At 44.9% G+C, this 21028-nt stretch overlaps 1 protein-coding gene across 1 annotated transcript; it reads left to right on the forward strand.

Moving 5' to 3' along the window:
- The first annotated feature begins 539 nt into the window (after positions 1-539).
- DDX25 (DEAD-box helicase 25) lies at positions 540-19833 on the forward strand. The gene is made up of 12 exons (XM_026505457.4): positions 540-602; positions 1222-1288; positions 1543-1587; positions 2080-2215; positions 3771-3863; positions 3949-4051; positions 5378-5492; positions 6476-6653; positions 14676-14913; positions 15999-16161; positions 18188-18376; positions 19588-19833. Exons 1-12 carry the CDS (start codon positions 540-542, stop codon positions 19647-19649), a joined length of 1452 nt encoding a protein of 483 aa, XP_026361242.1. The 3' UTR covers positions 19650-19833.
- Positions 19834-21028: the final 1195 nt, after the last annotated feature.

Consider the following 21028-nt stretch of genomic DNA (forward strand, 5'->3'; position numbering starts at 1 on the left):
TCTACTTTCCTATGAAATTCTCTGGTCTTTCTGACATCTTGTAATGTAGAAGCGGATATGTGGGGAAACATGGGCAGGAGTGCTTGAAGCCACGGAGTGGGGGGCGGGGAGAGAGGAGGGTCCAGCCTCACCGCCCGGAGTATTGCGTAATAAGTGGTGGGTAGGGGAGGTAGGACTCTCGAATCAGTGCGAAAATTGCTGCGGGTTACAATCTCCAGCTGTTGTTGGCTCGGCAGAGGTCAGGAGCAGGCGAGCGTTCACGACACTGGCGCCCCATCGCGGGTTTCTAACACCTGGCACCGACGCGCTGCTGGTCGACTGCAAACACGCCTCTGAAGGCGCTTCTCCTTCTCCTGCAGCCCCCCCGCCTCCCCTGGCTCCGCCCACCTCCCTGGAGCGCGCGCGCCTGCGCGCCGCGGGTGGTCGCGGGCGCGTCAGCCTGCCCCGGGAGGAATCCTATTGGTCGCTGGCTGGAGCCGGGCACTACCTCGTGCCGGGGGAGGGAGCACGTGCTGGGGGCGGGAGCTGCGATCGCGGCTATGGCGTCGTTACTTTGGGGAGGCGACGCCGGGGCGGCGGAGAGCGAGCGGCTGAACAGCCATGTAACCGCCTCTGAGCCGGGGAGGGCAAGTGGGCGGGGGCCAGAACCGCACTTTGAGAGGGAAATCTGCCGGGGAGGGCGGGAGGAGAGAGCCCCGCTAGCGTGTGGAGTGGGGTGTCATATGGTGGAGGGGAGATGTGGCAAGGATGTGGGGAGGGCTGGGGGCAGGAGACCCCGAGAGAGACACAAGACCTTTGGTTTGAAAGGGCAAAATGAAGACTCCCTAGAAGTCCCGGGAGAGAAAGCAGCTGATAGTCCCAGCTAGACCCTGGAGTTTTCTGCTCTCCCAATTTGACCATTGAGCCTCGGCTAGCTTCCATCTTACCACCGCGCTTTGCTACCCACCATCCCTTCCTCGTGCTCTGACCCCCAAGGACTGCCACATTTAGGTTAGAGGACTATAAAGAGGAACTTAAGGTACAGGGGCAGCAGAAAGTCTCCTTCGATTTTAGCATAATTCACAGAGGTGATCTATTCCTGAAAAGAATCCAGTGTCAGAATTAATACCGGACACTGCAAAGGAAACAGTGTTCGGGTGGGTCCCTCCCTGCTAGGGGGGAGCACTGGGCTGCTTGGTGGCTTGCTTCCTAATATTGGTTGAAATTTGTGTCTTTCAATAGTTTTCAAACCTCATCCATCCCCGGAAGAACCTTCGGGGTATTAAGAATACTACAGTCCCAAACATAGGTGAGTGCTGTTAGATAAAGCAGACTGGCCTCAATTAATTAAAAAGCATTGCTTTTCTTAGGTCCCTGGCAACTGAAATGCCTCCAGCTCTCATTAACTCTCAAGGTCCTCCACTACCTTCCCAGTCTTTCAATGGATTCCTTCACTGGATATCCCTTGCTGTCAATGTGTACTGTGGAGATGGTGAGAGATAACTGGGATCATACACTTTACAGTTCTGTTTGATATTCATTGTTTCTCTTCCATTCTTCTAGATGGTTCTATTCATAACACGGAAGAAGCTGATGAAGAAGATGTAGGTAGGAGATAAATTTATTTGCATGTAACCTAGCACTCTGTATCAGTTAATCGTGATTTTCACAATGTGAGCGAATAATATAATCTCAGTTGGAAAAGAACTGTCTTCTGTTTTCTTTATAAATAGTGACTATCGGAAGCATACTAATTTAGGAGTAGGCCATATTTCTTTAGGGGAAGTTGAAATGGAATATTCAGGAATGGGATAAGATTTTCAGCTGGCAAGGAAAAATAGGTCTGGTGGTGATAGATGTAGGCTTGCTTCAGGACAGAGGTTGGTATAGCAGCAGAGCATAAGAAACTGGATTCTCGTGTAAAAAGGAATTCTCGGTGTTATGTCCTTCTTTCTAGAACCTCCTTCTAGAGAAAAGATGAGAGTAGGAACAGTTGCTTGATAATATAATCTCTGAATGGGAAGGAGCAATTTATTAGATTCATTTAGGAGGCTGGATTTTCTCCTGCAATATCTCCTTTTTTTATTTTTGCTTTTCTAGTGGATTTGGCAGCTAATTCACTCTTAAACAAGTTAATTCGGCAGTCCTTAGTAGAATCCAGTCACCGAGTTGAAGTCTTACAAAAGGATCCCAGTTCTCCGCTCTACTCAGTGAAAACATTTGAAGAGCTGCGGCTGTGAGTGTTTTTACTCATTTATTGTGGGAAAATGCCAGAAAGAATGTACAGAACAAAGTAATCTGCTAATAATAAAAACTCTCAGAATCCCCTTCATGTTCTAATATTCAATATTAAAATGAGATGTGTACATTTTGCATGCAGTTGAAATATAATTCAAAAAGGAGCACTAGGATACCTGAGTGTGCAGCAAATTGAGAATATGTTGGTGGTGAAATATCTTAACCTTGCCGTGCTAAGGGGGATAGCTAAGCTCAACAGAGCCATATTGCTGTTCTCCATACCATAATGCAGATATAGGGACATCGATGGCCCAAATACCCTCCCTCACCCCCTTTAGATAAGTTATAAGCTTTTGCCTTCCTAATTATATTTTGTTTCAGATGTATTAAAATGAATAACTTTCCCAAATGGGTTTGCATTTCCTAGGGATCTATTAACTAGCATTAAGGAACTTCATTTTAACAGGTAGAGTTACTGATAGGGACTTACGTAGAGAGGAAAAATCCAAAATCCCAATGCCCCAACATTTTCTAAATGAAAGAAGAAGCCTGCCTATGATTAACAGTTGGCTGCCAGTAATCTGCCAAGTAACTAAATGCAGAATGTACGTGTTGTTGAAGATGGAAGTGTTCCAACCTACTTCATTTTCTCTTCTTTCTGTCATCTATCATGAGACCCCAGGACAGATGCGTTTAAAAATGCTGGCTCCGGGGTGTGTGGGTTGCTCAGTCGGTTAAGCGTCCAACCCTTGATTTCAGCTCAGGTCATGATCTCAGCATCGTGACATCAAATGAGCCCTCCGCTGGGGTCTCCGCTGGGCATGGAGCCTGCTTAAGATAATCTTTCTCTGCCTCTGCCCCTACCCCCCTACCCCACCCCCACTCGTGTGTTTTCTCTCTCTCTCCAAAAAAAAAAAAAAAAAAAAGTTGGCTCAGAAGGATGAGGTAATATTGTGTCTTCTGCTCCTAGGCAGAATTGATGTAAGAATTACCTCAATAAAATTTTGTCTTCTCTAAAAATTGCTGTTAAAGAATCAAAGAGTCTCATTCATTAAAAAGAATTAAACAGTGTGGGCATCTGCCTGGCTCAGTTGGAAGAGCTTGGGACTCTTGATCCAGGGGTCATGAGTTCAAGCCCCATGTTAGGTGTAGAGATTACCTAAAAATAAAATCTTTTAAAAGAAAGAATTAAACAGTAAATCTCTGTTTTCTGCTTGTGTGGAAAATAAGACTCTTCTGGCAAATTGATATACTTGTATCAGATGAGTTTTTCCTTTTTTGCTTGGTTCAACTGGAAAGTTCAACGTTAGGCTCTTATTACTGTCTTCAGCCTAAGCTTGTAGCATAGCTTATTGTTTGAGTGGTCCAGCTGTACAGGCATGATTGTGTATGTTTGGGAGTCGAGGTGTAAATCGTGTATTTCTAGATATTACTTCTGAAGCTCAGTTGCAGAGTGGCTTAATTTAGAAATATATCTTTTGAGTTCATATTTCTGAGGCTGCTGACCAATCGTAGGCTTTTAAGTGTGTGCTTTTTTTTTTTTTTCTTGATAGGAAGGAAGAGTTATTGAAAGGGATCTATGCAATGGGATTTAACAGACCATCCAAAATCCAAGAGATGGCTCTCCCTATGATGCTGGCCCACCCGTGAGTTTCCAGGGCAGTGCTGTTCCAAGTTGCTTTTTAGTCTCCTATATGCAGTTTATGCCCAGGTGTCTCTTCTCTTCTACAGACCCCAGAACCTCATAGCCCAGAGCCAGTCTGGAACAGGAAAAACAGCTGCTTTTGTCTTGGCAATGCTAAGCAGAGTTAATACCTTGGAATTGTTCCCACAGGTAAGGAAAGGTTGAGGGAGAGAGGGGAATGCTTGCAATGCCAATGATATTTTAGTAATGGGCAATATTACTGCCAAGATATGATAGCATTTAGAATAGACATTCTTTCATAAAATCACAGGGCATTGGGCATCAGGATGGGACAGTGATGGGAGCACAGGCTTTATAGTTTGACTGGTTCCAATCCCAGTCTGTCTCCTTACTAGTAAATGTCTTAGGTGAGTCACACTGCGCTTGGCCTGAAAGTGAGCATTCCCTAGTGGTGGCCATATAGCTGTAGGACCGAAGCATCACCCGGTCCACTTCCTCCTTTAGCAGAGGGGAGACTGAGGCTTGGAGAGGAAAGTGTCTCACATGAGGCCACAGATGTCCGAGAGTGACTGAGCAGGGACTGGAAATGCACTTGCCCTTCTCTTGGTCTAGCTTCCACTTTTGAAAAGTGTCTGGTGTTCTTTCCCTGCTTCTCCAAGCTGTGCTCATCAACTCATTTGACAAGCTGACTACCTGAATATTGAGCGCACCCCCTGCAAAGGGTTCTTTCTGGAAGCTTACAGTTTGATCAGCAAGATAAGCTGTGAATGTGGATGATTGATGCCTGGTGTATGAAATTTTGTGCTTTTTTAGACAGGTTCACTGAAATACATATTCAGGGTTTGGTATTATGAGTAAAAATTCTTCAGGAAAAGCTGTGCTTGAATCCATGTTGAGAACTATACGTGGGAACAGTTGTTAGCACTTTAGCTATGTTTTCCTCTCCTCTGTATCACAGATCCTTAATTGAAGCACATAAATGCATTAAATGCCACCAGTTTCTTGCATCAACATCGTCATTCCTCAGCAACCGCCCGATATAGGGGGATGGAGGTAACAAAGGAAAGAATTTCAGGGAGTATTCTGCCAGAGGTGTATACAGTGGATTGAATCAAGCAGGGAGTGTTCTGGAAACAGGCAGACTTTTAATAGCGGGCAAGAAGTGATGGGAGTGACACTCAAGCAGTGATTCACATTACATTTCCCTTCTTCTTGATTCCCAGCCTCCTTACACCCCACTCTCTCCCACAAAAAAAGCAGGATCTGTGGTTCTTCATAACTCTTTAGAGAGGAATATAAAAGGTATTTCTCTGTCCTTCAACCCCTTCTCCCCTCCCATACTCAACATTCACCTCAGATCTATCAGCTGCTAAACTGTGTTCAACTGAAAATACTTTATTCAACCCAAATCTCCCAGTTTCGCACACCTGCGTCTCCTCAAACAAGTTCTAACCGCATGTCAGATTTGCACGATGGCTTGCGTGAGCCTTGCGACTTCCCCCTTCTCTCTCACAGTGCCTCTGCCTAGCTCCTACTTATGAACTGGCTTTGCAAACTGGTCGCGTGGTCGAACGGATGGGAAAATTCTGTGTGGATGTTCAAGTGATGTACGCCATTCGAGGGAATCGCAGTATGTACCAGTAAGCCAGGCCTGGCGGATTTTTTTAAGTCCTGACTCCACCACCAGCAAGCATGTTCTGCACCTTCTCGGCTTCCTTGTCTCTAACATGGGAGCTATCGCAGCACCTGAACCAAAGAGCTGTGACCAGGATGAAATGAGCCGATGCAGATGCAGCACCGTGTGCACGCTTGGCACGTAATAAGGACCCCGTACACGTTAGCTGCGTCATTGCCACATCCTGCAAGATGATGGCTTGGGGATTTCCTGAGGCTCAGTTGTTTTGTGCAGAACAGCTTGTATGGGTTAACGTTTTTATTAAAGTATTATGTATGCGTAGCAGGAAAAAAAGTCTTTTAAACAGAGGTCAGAAGGTAAAGGTGGAAGTTATTCTTTCTTGTCCTCCAAACACCCGTTTCCAAGGATAGTAGTTTTGTTCACAGAGCTTTGTGGTTTGGTTTCTTTTTTCAGTTCATACACATGTGGATGTACACGTATATGTTTTTGTAGAGTATTTATGAAAATGGGAATGTTTTTCTCATAGTCTCTAAAAACATATGTTTTGGACGTCTTTCTGTGTCCATGCGCATAGCCCCACCTCATTGTTTTGACTAGCTTCATAGTATTCCATAATTTATTTAATGCAACCCATTGATAGACATTGTGCCTTTTTTCCATTTGGGGACAGTTGGTAGCTTTCTCACCACTGTGCCGGTATTTCTGTAAGGCGGTGGGATTGCCGGGGCGGGGAGGCTTTTTAATCCACCATGGGTCAGAATCCAATAGGCAGGACTATTACTACTTTAAACCTGGAGACTGGGGGATTTACCTTAAAACTCTGCAAAATCCAAATCCATGACGACCCTCAGGGTTTGCACTTCAAAAATCGTCACGGGATACACTTTCATTTCACAGTCCTGTGTTGCGTGGCCCTGAATTGTGGACTGTGAGGGTCCTTTGCCTCTGAAGGAGTCTTTCAACCCTTTTCTCCCTAGTTCCCAGAGGCACCGACGTCACCAAACAGATTATAATTGGCACTCCTGGGACTGTCCTAGATTGGTGTTTCAAGCGAAAATTAATTGACTTGACTAAGATTCGTGTGTTCGTCCTGGATGAAGCAGACGTGATGATTGACACACAAGGATTCTCAGATCAAAGCATCCGTATTCAGAGGTAAGTTTCATATTCATCCTTTTTCTTCCTGGATCTTTGGTCTGGAGCTGGTGTTTGATTTGTCTGCTGTTCCCAATTGTCTTCACTGCTTGAGTCCCTGCTTCCTTTGCCTTTAAAACACATTTGGGTGTTCAGCATTTTTCACAGCTCAGCGGGCCCTTAGACTGCTGTCATTTCCCACTTCTTTAGTTTGTCATCTTGCCTGACTGCTTTCGTTTTCACTGCAGGCCTACACATGGAACCCACCAAATTGTGCCACTGATTTTTCTATTAAGAGCAAAAGTCTAAAGAGAGTTTATTAAAGCCTGCAAAAGCTATTGTGAGGCTAACTGCTGGAGAGTAGAGAACACAGTAACCTGGAATCAGGAGCCCTGTGGTCTAGTCCTGACTTTCCCTCTCATTTGTCAAATATATCCTCTTATTTTTCTGGGCCTCTCTCAGGATCACACAGGGCCTTAAAATTACAGATTAGCAGGCCTAACCTGAGCCTCACTGGTTCACAATTTCTGGGAGTGGGCTCTAGGAATCTATATCACTTATTAAATTCAAATAGTACTGAGGGGTGCCTGGGTCTCAGTCGGTTAAGCAGCTGACTGTTGGTTTCGGCTCAGGTCGTGAGTGTGGAGTCCGCTTGGGATTCTCTCTCTCTCTGCCCCTCCCGCCCATGCTCCCCACCCCAAATAAATAAATAAATCTTAAAAAGAAAAACCAAAAAACCAAACAGTACTGAAAGACCTGTAATGAAAAAAAGTGCCCCTTCTAGAGAATACCTCTCTGTTCTGGTGTTAACCCTCATATGTTTAAATAGTGTGGTCAGATGGCTATTTCTTAATGTGTTGCTGACTGCTAGTATAGGAAGTGGAAATCCAGCTCTTTTGTACCACCACCCTCTCCCCCCCCCTTCTTGTCCCCTCTGCCACCTCTCTGTGGTTACATCATAAGAGCTGGGTACAATAATAGTATTGTTATCATTAGGACATTATAAATATTGTTCACTGTCACACAGTGTATTGTTATAATTATGTTTTTTTCTTGTACAGCTGTTTCCCATAGAATTAATAATCGCCTGTTTTCCTTCATTTGGTTAGTATCCCTGGGTAGGGATCCTTAATTTTTCTCTGCCTATTTCATCATATGTGTCATATGTCAGTGATATCTCCAAATAGGCAAATACATTTAAAAACTCCATCAGTGTCTTTTTTTCCTGAAACTCCCCCAAGCTCTCTCCAGTTTCAAGCTGGACTAGTTGAACAGCTGTCACTGTAGGTCTCGCCGCCCCTCATTTACATGAACCTCCTGTTTTCTGGGTGATTTTTCTTGGTTTACTGTCAGTTTATTCAGTCTTCAGGAGTATATTCTTTAGTGGCTTCCTAAAAAGAATGTTAGGAAGTTCACTTTCCATCTCCCACATGTCTGAGAATGTCTTCATTGTACTGTAAACCTGATCTTTTGATTGATAGTTTGCTTGGATGTAGAATCCAAGTTAAAGAATTCTTCCAGTAAATTCAGAGTCAATGTTGAAAATGAGATTTTTTTAGATACTATAATTAGTACTCTCAGTTGCAGTGTTGTTGCTGACAAGTTTAATGTTCTCCTGATCCCCAAACTTTTGTAGGTGATCCGTTTTTTCTCTCTAGAAGCTTTTGGAATCTTCCTTCTCCACAATACTCTGAAACTTCTCAATGATACGCATTGGTTTGGGTCCTTTGTTTCTCATCCGTTGTTCTAGACACATAGCGTGCTCATCCTGTTCATTTGTAAAATTTGTGCCTGCCAGATCTGGGAAAACTAATTCTTAGGTTCTTTCTTTCCCTATAGTGACCAACTTTTTAGAGAGCAGAACACAGTCATCGCAGACAAAAAATATATTTATGTAATAATATAATATAGAAAAAATAGTCATCGTGTGTTATTAACATAAAAATATGGGAAATATGTTTCTTTTAAATTATATATCATCCTGTATTTTTTGTTACATAAATGCTACTATTTAAGCAAAACAACAGAACTCGGTAACAGTGGCAATTAGTCGTAATTATTAGTACAACTAATTAAATGAATAATATGTATGAGAAACATATAAAAGTATTTTATAATGTCATCTTTGACAGCAATTTATTTTTATCTTTTTAAATTCATTATTGGATGCTTAAATTTTGTACTCTATGCCATTGTATATTCTTAAGATACTCAAATACAAAACTTTTTACGAGGAGAATGTCAATACAGTAGGACTAATTAAACAGCTATTACCTGTGTTTAAAGACCCATCCAGCAGTGACCTATTTCTTTTTGTCTCATAGTGTGGTAGGCTGTTTCTACTCTTTCCCTTTCCTCTTTCAGTAATAATTCTCTGAACTACCAGCAGCCTTCTTTTTTTGTATGCGGCGGGAAAACTGAATCCAGTCCAAAGTAAAACTCATTTTGACTTGGCAGCTCTCATGCTGACTCCTGCTACTAGTCCAGTGTGCTGTCCTCTTCACAAAAGTGTTAATCATGGACTATTTAAGAGTTTACTTACTAGCAACACTAGGTTTTTAAACACGCAAGAATTCGTGTCTAGCTTTCTAGAAATGTCCGCATCAACTCTGTCTGCAAGCTTGTTTGGTAGATGAGCTGTTTGTCATTCAGACCCCTTGCGTCTGTAAATCCGCCACTGAGGTTATCCACATCTAAAATGTCCATTACTGGGGCGCCTGGGTGGCACAGCGGTTAAGCGTCTGCCTTCGGCTCAGGGCGTGATCCCGGCGATCTGGGATCGAGTCCCACATCAGGCTCCTCTGCTGTGAGCCTGCTTCTTCCTCTCCCACTCCCCCTGCTTGTTCCCTCTCTTGCTGGCTGTCTCTATCTCTGTCAAATAAATAAAATCTTTAAAAAAAAAAATAAAATGTCCATTACTTTCAAACACTCTGAAGTACATTAGCTACCATTGTGGTTCTCAGGGAACATGGTGGTGAAGCATGGAGGCGATTTAGGCTTGTAAAATCAAAGATGGTCTCCGAGTAAGTTAGAGTTTTTAGCAAAGGAACAAGAAAGTCTTGTTCAACTGGGCTGCCCTTTTCTGGTGACATTTTTTAGTTCCTCAGCAGCCTTATTTCCTAAAAAATGAGTAATTTTTTTGCTACAAGTATTTGTGGGTAACGTCAGACAGCTCAGGGGCAAGCAACCTCCTGAAAGCGTCTTCACAGGTCATCACAGTTTTGGAGAAACAGCGTATCATTTCTGTTTTACTATAATCCTTTCCTCTGTTCCCATATTCAGCATATTTTCAGATTAGAGAAGGACTTTCTTTTTGTCTCACACTTTGAAGATACAATTTTATGACTGGCCAACATTTTAACTCTTCTGTGGCCTCGACAGTGATAGTATACAGGCAGATGTTCCAGGTGACTCTCTTCTTCCATTTCCGTACAGGTAAAAATCTTACTAAGTGCAAGTTTTGAGGAAACTGAAAAGTAAGGAAACACTTTGATAACAGAAGCTCAGTAGCACAGTTAAGCAGATGACTTGCCTTTTAGAAGTGCTGGGCACAAAGTATGCAGGGTGTTTAGCTGGCAGGGTCTTTTCATTTTCTTTGATAAGTTTATAGACTGAGTGGAAGCTGCCAGAATTGACATTTGCACTGCAGACAGTTGAACAGAAGCTAGTTTGTATTTGGATGTGATTATCAACAGTCTTCTGTTTTAGATTTTCTGTGTCTTATTAAAACTTCATAGAAGTCATAAATCAAAAAATGGACAGAAGATATGAACAGACACTTTTCCAATGAAGACATACAAATGGCTAACAGACACATGAAAAAATGTTCAAAATCATTAGCCATCAGGGAAATTCAAATCAAAACCACACTGAGATACCACCTTACGCCAGTTAGAATGGCAAAAATAGACAAGGCAAGAAACAACAATTGTTGGAGAGGATGTGGAGAAAGGGGATCCCTCCTACATTGTTGGTGGGAATGCAAGTTGGTACAGCCACTCTGGAAAACAGTGTGGAGGTCCCTTAAAAAGTTAAAAATTGAGCTACCCTATGATCCAGCCATTGCACTACTGGGTGTTTACCCCAAAGATACAGACGTAGTGAAGAGAAGGGCCATATGCACCCCAATGTTCATAGCAGCATTGTCCACAATAGCTAAATTGTGGAAGGAGCCAAGATGCCCTTCAACAGATGGCTGGAGTAAGAAGTTGTGGGCCATATATACAATGGAATACTACTCAGCTATCAGAAAGAACGAATTCTCAACATTTGCTGCAACATGGAAGGCACTGGAGGAGATAATGCTAAGTGAAATAAGTCAAGCAGAGAAAGACAACTATCATATGATTTCTCTCATCTATGGAACATAAGAACTAGGATGATCGGTAGGGGAAGAAAGGGATAAAGAAAGAGGGGGTAATCAGAAGGGGGAATGAAACATGAGAAACTATGGACTATGAGAAACAAACTGAGGGCCTCAGAGGGGAGGGGGGTGGGGGAATGGGATGGACCGGTGATGGATAGTAAGGAGGGCACGTATTGCATGGTGCACTGGGTGTTATACGCAACTAATGAATCATCGAGCTTTACATCGGAAACCGGGGATGTACTGTATGGTGACTAACATAGTATAATAAGAAATCATTAATTTTTAAAAAAAACTTCATAGAAGTCAAGAAGATATTTTGAACTCTATTTTTCAAATCCTAAGAGCTAGGGGGGATATATTTTTTGCTCTGATTTGACATATCACCTGGTATCGTGTACAAAGCATGATCATTGGTAAGATCTTACAGAATTAGCTCTCCACTGAAAGCGCTAAGACATCTGTGGTCAAAATGTCTCCATTTGTTCACTCGCAGGACATTTTACTTGCAAGTGCCGAAGCAGGCAATGTAACTTTACTCAGTTTCCTAGAGATATCAAGGGAGGAATGCAATAATGCGTGTGCATCCATGCGTGTGGCCGAATGAGTTCCGCATCCACTGTTTCCAGCTGAGCACTGTGTGCTTTCGAAAGGCAAAACGACCTTGAATTTAGAAATGTTGCCTGTCTCATTCGGAACTTGGGAGCTTCAGTTTCCATATGTGCTTTTCACGTCTCCTTCCCCGCCGCGCCTCGCCCCCAGTTCTTCCTTGATGCCATGCAGTGGCTCTGTTTCTGATATTTACCTCTTTCCTCCAGTTGAATGTGTCCTCCTGTCTGTCGTTAAAATAACACAAGTCGTTTGAACTTCTTTTTCTGTCTTGTCTGGATTGCCCTGGCTTTCTCGGTTTCTTTTTTGTAACCTCCTTCTCTTGTGATGGATGCGATATGCTGCTGTTGTCTCTCTGAGAATATTAATTATAGTATTTAAAATTTTTTCTGTTCTCAACATTGGCTGTGAATTATCTAAGTTTCTTCTTTTGGTTTCTTTGCTACGTCTCTGTCTCTTGTGGTGGACCTTTCCCCCTCGTATCTGGTGATACCTGGCTAGCCTTTCAGAATCTGTGGTTGGGAACTGAGAAGCTTATTGACAGCTCTGGGCTCTTGGTTGGGGCCTGTGACCTGGGCAGCTCCCTTCTAGGATGATCATTACTTGCAGGGCATTAGAACTGTGGAATGTGTCTCATCTCCTCCCTAGGAGACATACACTTCGTTGCTGGCCTCCTGGGAGCAGGGCCAGGGAATGGGCTGCATATTCTCATATGCATATTTTCAGTCGCTCCCTATTTCCAGCTCTCTGCTTTACTCTCACCTTCAGCTGGGGCTGGTATCCCCAAGTCTGGGATTTCTGCACAGAATGAACCTCTGGTCTCCTACTTGTACATGCCCAGCTGCTTGAAGTAACGTGGGACCCAGCTGCTCCTTACACACATTTTCAGCCAGTCTTCCTTTTTAAAAATAGTTTTGGCCAGGGACACCTGGGTGGCTCGGTCAGTTAAGAGTCTGCCTTCGGCTCAGGTCATGATCTCAGGGTCCTGGGTTAGAGCCCTGCATGGGACTCCTTGCTCAGTGGGAGCCTGCTTCTCCCTCTCCCTCTGCCTGCCACTCCTCCTCCTTGTGTTCGCTCTCTCTCTGTCAAATAAATAAATAAAATTTTTAGAAAAATAATAATTTTGGCCAAAGATCAAGTGAGACTCCTTCTTGCCATCCCTTACCAATAAGTTGGTATATTTATGTATAACTGAGAATGAAAGACTCAGGATTCTGGGAAAGCTCCAATAGTCAAAAAGGGCTTTCTCTTCAAGAGAATATTAAGTAATAATTAGGGCATTTATGTTGGTTGTTCATTCTTCCGTTGTTGATTTTCTTCTTCTGCTTAAAGAAGATTAAATCATGGTATTGTCTCATAGAAATATAATACAAGCCACTTGTGTAATTTTAAATTTTCTAGTAGCCACATTTTAAAAAAGGTGAAATTCATGTTACATTTTATTTAAGCCAACATATCAAAAAATAGCATTTGACAAGTAATCAATTTAATCACTATAAAAATTATTAGTGGAATAATTTACATTCTTTTTCTCATCCTAAGTCTTTGAAATCCAGAGTGTTCTGTAGTATAGCCCATGTTTCCTTTCCTTGTGTAATCTGTGTGCATTGTCTTTTTGGAATGAAATGGCACAATTCTTGGGGTGCCAGTCCTGGTGCCATCTTTTTCCATCTGGAGGACCGTGATACAGTAGACGGCCAAGAGGTCCCCCCACTCCCCCGCCCCCACCAACGCGGCAAGCTAATGCAGAATTTTCCTCGTATCTTCTAACACAGCACTCCTGCTTCCTCTGGCCCCTGGTGCTGGTAGCTCCCAGAGCTCTCAGAGGTTCTGAGGGAGCCACTGCCACCGTCTGCATCACCATTTCCATCTGTACCACTCACGTGAGGCCGTCATCCACTTTCTCAGTTACCATGCTTTCCCGTCTTCCAGAATACACTGAGCTATCTCACCCACCAGTTTCTCCTCTTCTGTTCCCCATGTTGTTGTGGGTTCATGTCTTTCTGTCTCTTTAGAATCATACTCGTGGTACGTGGGAACCTGGCGAGGTACACACGCAGACAGTCTACTGTTGGTGCCCAGAAGTCCGTCAAGTCGTTACTTAGACAAGCTCCCCAGACAACCCACGCCCCAGGCTCAACGTCGTGCCTGAGAGTCACTGGACCCCATGATCTCTCCTACTCCCTTTTAGCACTAACGCCGTATCTTCTAGGTGCTCTGTCTTCTTCTCAAAAGCTGTGATTTCTCTCTGGTGAAATCAGATTAAATTAAAATTTATTGATGTATAAAATGTGCTCAGAGAACCACATGAATCACAAGTGTACAGCTGAGTGAAAATTCAAAGATGCTGTGTTCATGAGATGATGGCCCAGACCGAGAATTAGAAATTTATCAGCGCTCCAGAGGTCCCCTACGGCTCCTTTCCTGTCACCAGCCTCTGCCCACCCCCATCCCCGCCCGCTCCTCCCCAGGATTAACCTCTGTTCTGACTGCCAGCTTCTAGAGTCATTGTGCCCATTTTCAAACTTTACGGGAGTCAGCCCTGTGTGTGTTACCGGTTCAGCTCATGTTTTGCATGCGGTAGCATTTCCCCTTTGTTCCCCGTTTGTTTCTATCCGGGTCCTTCCCATCCCAAAGAAAGTTAGTGTGGCTGTTGTTCTTTTCCTCCCAAGAAGTGTAACACCTGCCATCAAACGACTAGCCTGTTTCCTTCCTCCCATTTCACTTTGTGTGAGACGAATACCAGGAAGAAGATCTGGACGAACACTCGGGGCTCCTGATTCTGCCTCACTTAAGAAGAAAATGGGCATGAAAGACCCTAGACCCTCCAAAATACATACCTAAACCCTGCTCTTGAGCTCCACACTCAGCTCGTGGGTTTTTCCAAATTCTTGGCGGCAAGGAGGGGCAGGACACGTGGCCCTTTGCACAGAGATGGAGCTTGTGGTAGGCAGCCCCTCACCCCCTGACCCCTGGTGGCAGTGGGCAGGACATGCTTGAAGCCGCCCCCAAGGAGAGTGACAGGGATGGCCGCGGCTGACAGCGTCGTCTTCCCTTCTCTCTTACAGAGCTTTACCTTCTGAGTGCCAGATGCTCCTGTTTTCGGCGACCTTTGAGGACTCCGTGTGGCAGTTTGCAGAGCGGATCATTCCTGACCCTAACGTTATCAAGTTACGGAAAGAGGAGCTGACCCTGAACAACATCCGACAGTACTACGTGTTGTGTGAGAATAGGAAGGACAAGTACCAAGCCCTGTGCAACGTCTATGGCGGCGTCACCATCGGCCAGGCCATCATCTTCTGCCAGGTAACCGTGTCGCGATCTGTCTCGTCGTGCCGGACTCACTGGCGCGGGGAGCGGAGGGCACATGATGCTAATAAGGGCCAGAGAGCCAGCCACCCCCGTCAGCACTTTGGGTACGGGAGGGGGGTATTTAATGTTCGAAACAACTGGGATAGAAATGAATCTGTATGTTACGGGTGGAACTTAGAAAGATTAAGTAACGGAATAGGACTTCAAGATGATGTTAAATAGAGGACATCCTTATTTTAGAAGGATTGCTTCTGACACCCCCATATAAGTTGATGTTTATTGTGGGGTTTTTACAGATCCCCTCCATCAGATTAAGAATATTCTTGTCTAGTTCCTAACTTACTATGAGTAAAGTAGCCACTCAGTCACTCACTATTAATATTACCCTATTTTTATTTTCATATTTATTTTTTGCTCTCCGACGTGTTTCACGTTCGCGTGTTGGTTTTGTTTTCTCTCTACCACGTGAACACTGTAAGCTCCATGAGCACAGGACCACATCTGTGTTACTTTCGTAGCCCCACTAGAATGGCGCCCGGCTGGCACAGGGACAGCCCTGAAAGCCTTATAAAATAAAAGCAAGCTCGCATCTGCCACAGACTAGCCATGAAACCTTGGGCAGGTGACTCTGTGTTTTAAGCTTTGGGTTTGGGATTTTTAAAAAATTTTTTAATGAAATTAGGTAGCTGTTTCATCAAATTGTTGTGCGAACAATGACCATAATGCATGTAAAGATCTGGGTGAGACGCTGGGCAGACGGGAAGCACTCCTGCAGTGCCTGAGGTTGTCTTTACTGTGTTATCCCATTTTGTCATCATCCTACCACTTGAGGTAAGTGAGCATTTTATCTCTGCTTCCTGGCTGAAAAGCCAAAGCTCCTGCTGGTTGAGAGCACGTGACCCTGAGAAGCACAGCAGGTGCCCCATTTGAAGGTTCCTCTAGGGCTTGAGGGAGAGGTAAAGCAAAACTCCCATGCAGCCCTTTCGAAAGGCTTCCCTGCTGTGTGTATGTGAGCATTGCAAATACAGCCGGTCTGCTTTGACTTGAGGTGCTATGCTGGGTTCTGTGTTTTCATGTAGACTCGTCGAAATGCCAAGTGGTTGACTGTGGAGATGATGCAGGACGGCCACCAAGTGTCTCTGTTAAGCGGAGAACTGACCGTGGATCAGCGAGCCTCCATCATTCAGAGGTTTCGGGATGGGAAAGAGAAAGTTCTTATAACAACCAATGTCTGTGCTCGAGGTGTGTGTGTGGGGGGGGGGTGGGTGTACACGTTTAAAGTCAAGTTTATTGAAATATTACTTACATATGATAAAACTCACTGATTTTAGGTTTACAATGAGTTTTGAAAGACATACAGAGTCATGTAACCATCACCATAATCAAAGTTCAGAACACTTCCCTCTCCCTCCAGAACTTGCTTGTGTTCCTTTGCAGCCAGCCTCTTCCTTTTATCATCCAACCCTTGGCAACTCCTGATCAGACTTCTGTCTCTGTATTTTGTCTCTTCCAGAATGCTGTATAAATTAGATCGTATGGCAGTTAGCCTTTGTGTCTGACTTGCTCCACTCGACATAATGCTTTGGAATTCATCAGTGCTGTGACACGTACCAGTAGTGCAGTCCTTTTTATTGCTGAGTAGTGTTCCATTGAATGGATGTACCACAATTAATTCATCCATTCACCAGTTGATGGACATTTGGATTATTCACAGTTTGGGGCTATTTTGAATAAAGCTGTAATAAACATTCACGTATAGGTCTTTCAGAGACACGTTTTCATTTCTCTTGGATAAATGCCTAGGAGTAGGATTTCTGGGTCATACGGTAAATGTATATTTAGCTCCATAAGAAACTGTCTTCCAAAGTGACTACCATTTTTCATTCCCACCAGCAAAGTAGGAGAGTTCCAGTTGCTCTGCGTCCTTGCCAGCAATTGGTATTGTCACTCTTTAATTTTAGTCGTTCTAGTACGTGTATGTGGCATCTCATTGTGTTTTTAACTCATGTTCCCTAATGATGTCGATCATCTCTGAGGTGCTTTTAATTTCAAAACTGTTGACTACTGGGGGAAAAAATTCTCTGTTTTTTCAAGACCTGGTCCTTCCTACATACAGTCTTCATCCTTCCTGTACCCTTGCCTAGACCCCATGCTTAAACCGTGGTTCCTAATTCATTCTTAGTTCAGCAGATAGAATGGGGGCCTGAAGAAGGATGAGGTCCCAGCCCCCCGGGAGCTCAGTGCCTAGACACTCGACTGTATAGACCAATGCTATCCAACAGAACCTTCCCCGTGGATGGAAATGTTCTACTCTGTGCTGTTTGGTTAGTAGTCACTGGCCATATATGGCTGCTGGGTACTTGAAACATGGCTAGTGTGACTGAGGAAATGAGTGTTTAATTTGGATTAATTTAAAGTTGGATAGCCATATTGGATGGCATGACTCTAGACCTAGGAGGAAAGAGGGCAGCAAGAGCTCCAAGGAAGACAAGGATTGTGACCCAGACTGCCTTCTAGTGCTGGGGGACGGAGGCACTGGGGGAATCACAGAAGTCTTCCTAAGGAACATGAGATATGAAAGGTTTTGAAGGAAGGTAGAGAATCCAGTTTGTAAGAATTGACAGTTTGCATGAGAAATGGCAAGACTATGACCGTACTGTTGGATTTGAGTCAGGAGAGGAAGAGATGAGACTTCAGGTGGTGTGGAAATCTAGAATTGTTTGTACTTCGTCCTGTGCAGTTGGGGCAGTCAGGTCCTGAACACAAGTGTTCTGGATGTTGCCGTGGTGACTGTATTCAGAGAAATTAGAGGAGGAGAGAAGAGGGGAAGCCAGCTGGAAGTTGTAACAGTAAGGCAGGGGATAAAAATGACTTGGGTGGGATGATGGCTAGGGCATGGAGTGGGTGGGGTCCTGAGAAGGGTAGGAGACACTAGAGGGGGGCCTGCTGGGGACTCGGCACAGGGGGAGTGGAGAGGAGGTGGTGGCTCTGTGGGCTCGGTGAGAGCCCCTGTCCACAACACACACACCGTCTTTGTACATATTTAGACTTCTGGGGAACTAGCTTCTCCTGACACTCTTAAATCTAGCATCCTAGACATATTGGGCCAGCAAACTGCCGACCAGAGTATGCACTTCCATGATGTAAAACCAGGTTTTATTAGTAAATCGTGGCTGTCACACGAGAGTTCCCTTGGCAAAAGTGGTTTGTGACTAGCCATGTCCTACGGAAACAGTTGCAAGACCCTACAGCCTCTCTCCTCTTCTAGGGATCGATGTGAAGCAGGTCACAATTGTGGTGAACTTTGATCTCCCTGTAAACCAAGCTGAGGAGCCAGACTATGAGACTTACCTTCACCGCATAGGGCGGACAGGACGCTTTGGGAAAAAGGGCCTCGCCTTCAACATGATCGAAGTGGATAAGCTGCCCCTACTTATGAAGATCCAGGATCACTTTAGTAAGTAGCACCTGTCACAGTGAGAACCGTGGACCCTGCCGATGGTGACAGTGATGGCGTGTGTCACAGACCTTATGCCCCGAGGCTTAGGGCAGCACAGGGGGCAGGGGCCAAGGAGTAGGAGGTGCCAGAGTTCCTACAGGGAGACGGTTGATTAAATCATCCCTATATGGTAGGTAAAGAACAATCGAAAAGTCCAGTGGAATTAATATGAGTTCAGGTTTATGTTATTGCGCATTGTAGGACCTGGAGCAGCTTTTCATGCCCTATAAAGCACTACCCTAAACAAAGTAATAAAGTCCTTTAGGATTATATTATGTCCGCAGCTTCCTCTCATGTTTACATTTTTCCCTTCCTCTGGCCCTGCCCTAACAAGAAGGACGGTCCTGATTTCTGAGATCTGCTGTCCTTCCTCTAGCCCCCCATCCAAACAAGGCAGGCTCTGATAACCGGCTGGGGCTCTTGGACTGGCAGGTTGCCCTCTGATGGACACTGGAAGGGTGATCTAAACTGAGGTGTCCACCTCTCAGATTACCCCATACCCCAAAGCCCATGGATATGGCTGGGGAGCCGGGGAAGAGGGACACCCAAATGACCCCAAATATATCTTCACCTTTTGGGAAAATGGTACTTAACTTTTGTGGGAAGCAGTGGACACTGTCCTGGGGAAATGCACAGAGGCACACATATACAGTCTGGAATACAATTTTGAAAAGTCTACAGACTGTAACACGTCCATGGCCCTTCAGGGAAGTTGATTACTCATGCTATGGTAAGCGCCTTATGACCTAGACTTGGGAAGTGACCTCAGTGGAAGAGCCTTAGCCCCCCTCCCAGTTGCCATCTTGTACTCCCCCCCCCACACACACACATACTCACCCCCCCGCACAGGCCCACTTCATTCCTCCTAGCATGGCCAGGCCCCTTCCCAGGCTCCCCTCCCTTGCACTCTGGCCTTTTTCCTGCCCCAAGGTGTCTAGACACGCAAGTTCTATTGTTTGATGCATTTGATGCTATTTTGGGTCAGTATTAATTGGTTATTTTGATACCATCTCCTCCTTAAGTAATCTCTAGAACGTTCCTCTCTCAAGGGGTCACAGGAACACATATTTGCATAAGTGTCACTGTCTTCAGAAATTCCGAGTTGAGTGGAATGAAATTCCATTTATGCCCTGAGCTCAGACTGATTCCATTCTCTTTCCTTCTTCTAGACAGCAGTATTAAGCAACTCGACCCTGAAGACATGGATGAAATTGAAAAGATTGAATATTGAAGACAGAACTTTATTGCTTGTGAAATATCCTAGTTTATGTGAGAATGTCCCAGTGGGTTTCGAAGGTAATTTTTTGTGTTGGGGCTTTTTCAAAGTGAAACTGTTAAATATGGCAAAATAAATGTCATGGTAGCCTTAGCCTTGAGACCTGAGGTCTTTTTGAAACCAGATTGGTGTGAAGCACATGATCTTTTTGAATAAAAAAGCAAGATTATTTCTTATTCTAATCTCATTTACAGGTCAGCGTCCTTGCGTGGGCTCCTGGGATGTAGCGGGACTTCATTTCTAGGAGCTGAGCACACCTTATGGTGCCACGAGATGGCAGTAGAACCTCAGTGGTTTGGGAATGTGAGCGCGGGGCGGAGAAGCCACCCAGCTCCAGGCCTCACTCACTCGTGTCCTCCTCCCTCATGCGTCTGCTTGCTCAGGAGCGCATGCGTGCGCGCGCACACACACCCCTTGGGCGGGAGTGCAGGGTGCAACCTTCAAAAAGTAAAACGATTTGAAAGAGAACATTTTGCTTTTTTAATGTTTCAGTTGATATACAGAATGTGAACATATTTTCCCTGCTTGGCTTCTTAATGTCTTTAAATTAGAGCGGATGTAATCCATCGTCAGCTATCTAATAGTCTCTGAAAACCTGCCTTTGTTATAGGCATTTCTTCAAAACAGGCAGTGGGGGGGGGGGGAGAAACACCCATTCGCCTTATTAAAGAAGTAACATTTCATGCATGGTATATGTGAGAATCCCAGACGTTTTCCTATAAGTCCCATTGAGATGCTTTTCATTTCTCACATTTGCTGCTAACAAGTGAAACGGCGGGCTTGAGGAAACGGGGGAAATTGATACTCTCCCAGAAAGCTGGAGCAGGTCTGCGACCTGCAGCTAGAGCCCGGGTCCTGGCTCCGTCTGGCCCACCAGAGCCCCACCGGCAGCCACGGGAATGCCCCTGTCATCCTGGCCTGAAGGTGTTTCTGGCCTATCTGTTGTGGTTTTCCACGTGCAGAGCTCCCTGCCCCACGTTTTATCCCCCGTGAGGGCTCAGAATTACAGGAAAACCAGCAGCGAACTCACTCCCTGGCGACGTTTATTGTGCACCCTTTACAGCAGACACCAGCGCAAAGGAGACGGAAAAAGATGTTACAGCCGTCGCAGATCGGAGAAACAGCAGCCTCGGAAGAAGCCAGCAGGATAACAGACTGTGCCGAAGGAGGGAGGGCGGTGCGGGTCACTGGTGCAGCTCGGAAGGGGGGCCCCGAACACCAACCGGCTTCCCAGAGAAGACACTCCGTCTCCTCTTACGAGAGAGAAATATGTATTGAATGGTGCCTGTGGTCGTGTACTCAGGACGGCCTCCACTTATCTAGCACGGGCCCAA

The sequence above is a fragment of the Ursus arctos genome, unplaced genomic scaffold (genome assembly GCF_023065955.2).
Source record: "Ursus arctos isolate Adak ecotype North America unplaced genomic scaffold, UrsArc2.0 scaffold_22, whole genome shotgun sequence".
Lineage (NCBI taxonomy): Eukaryota > Metazoa > Chordata > Mammalia > Carnivora > Ursidae > Ursus > Ursus arctos.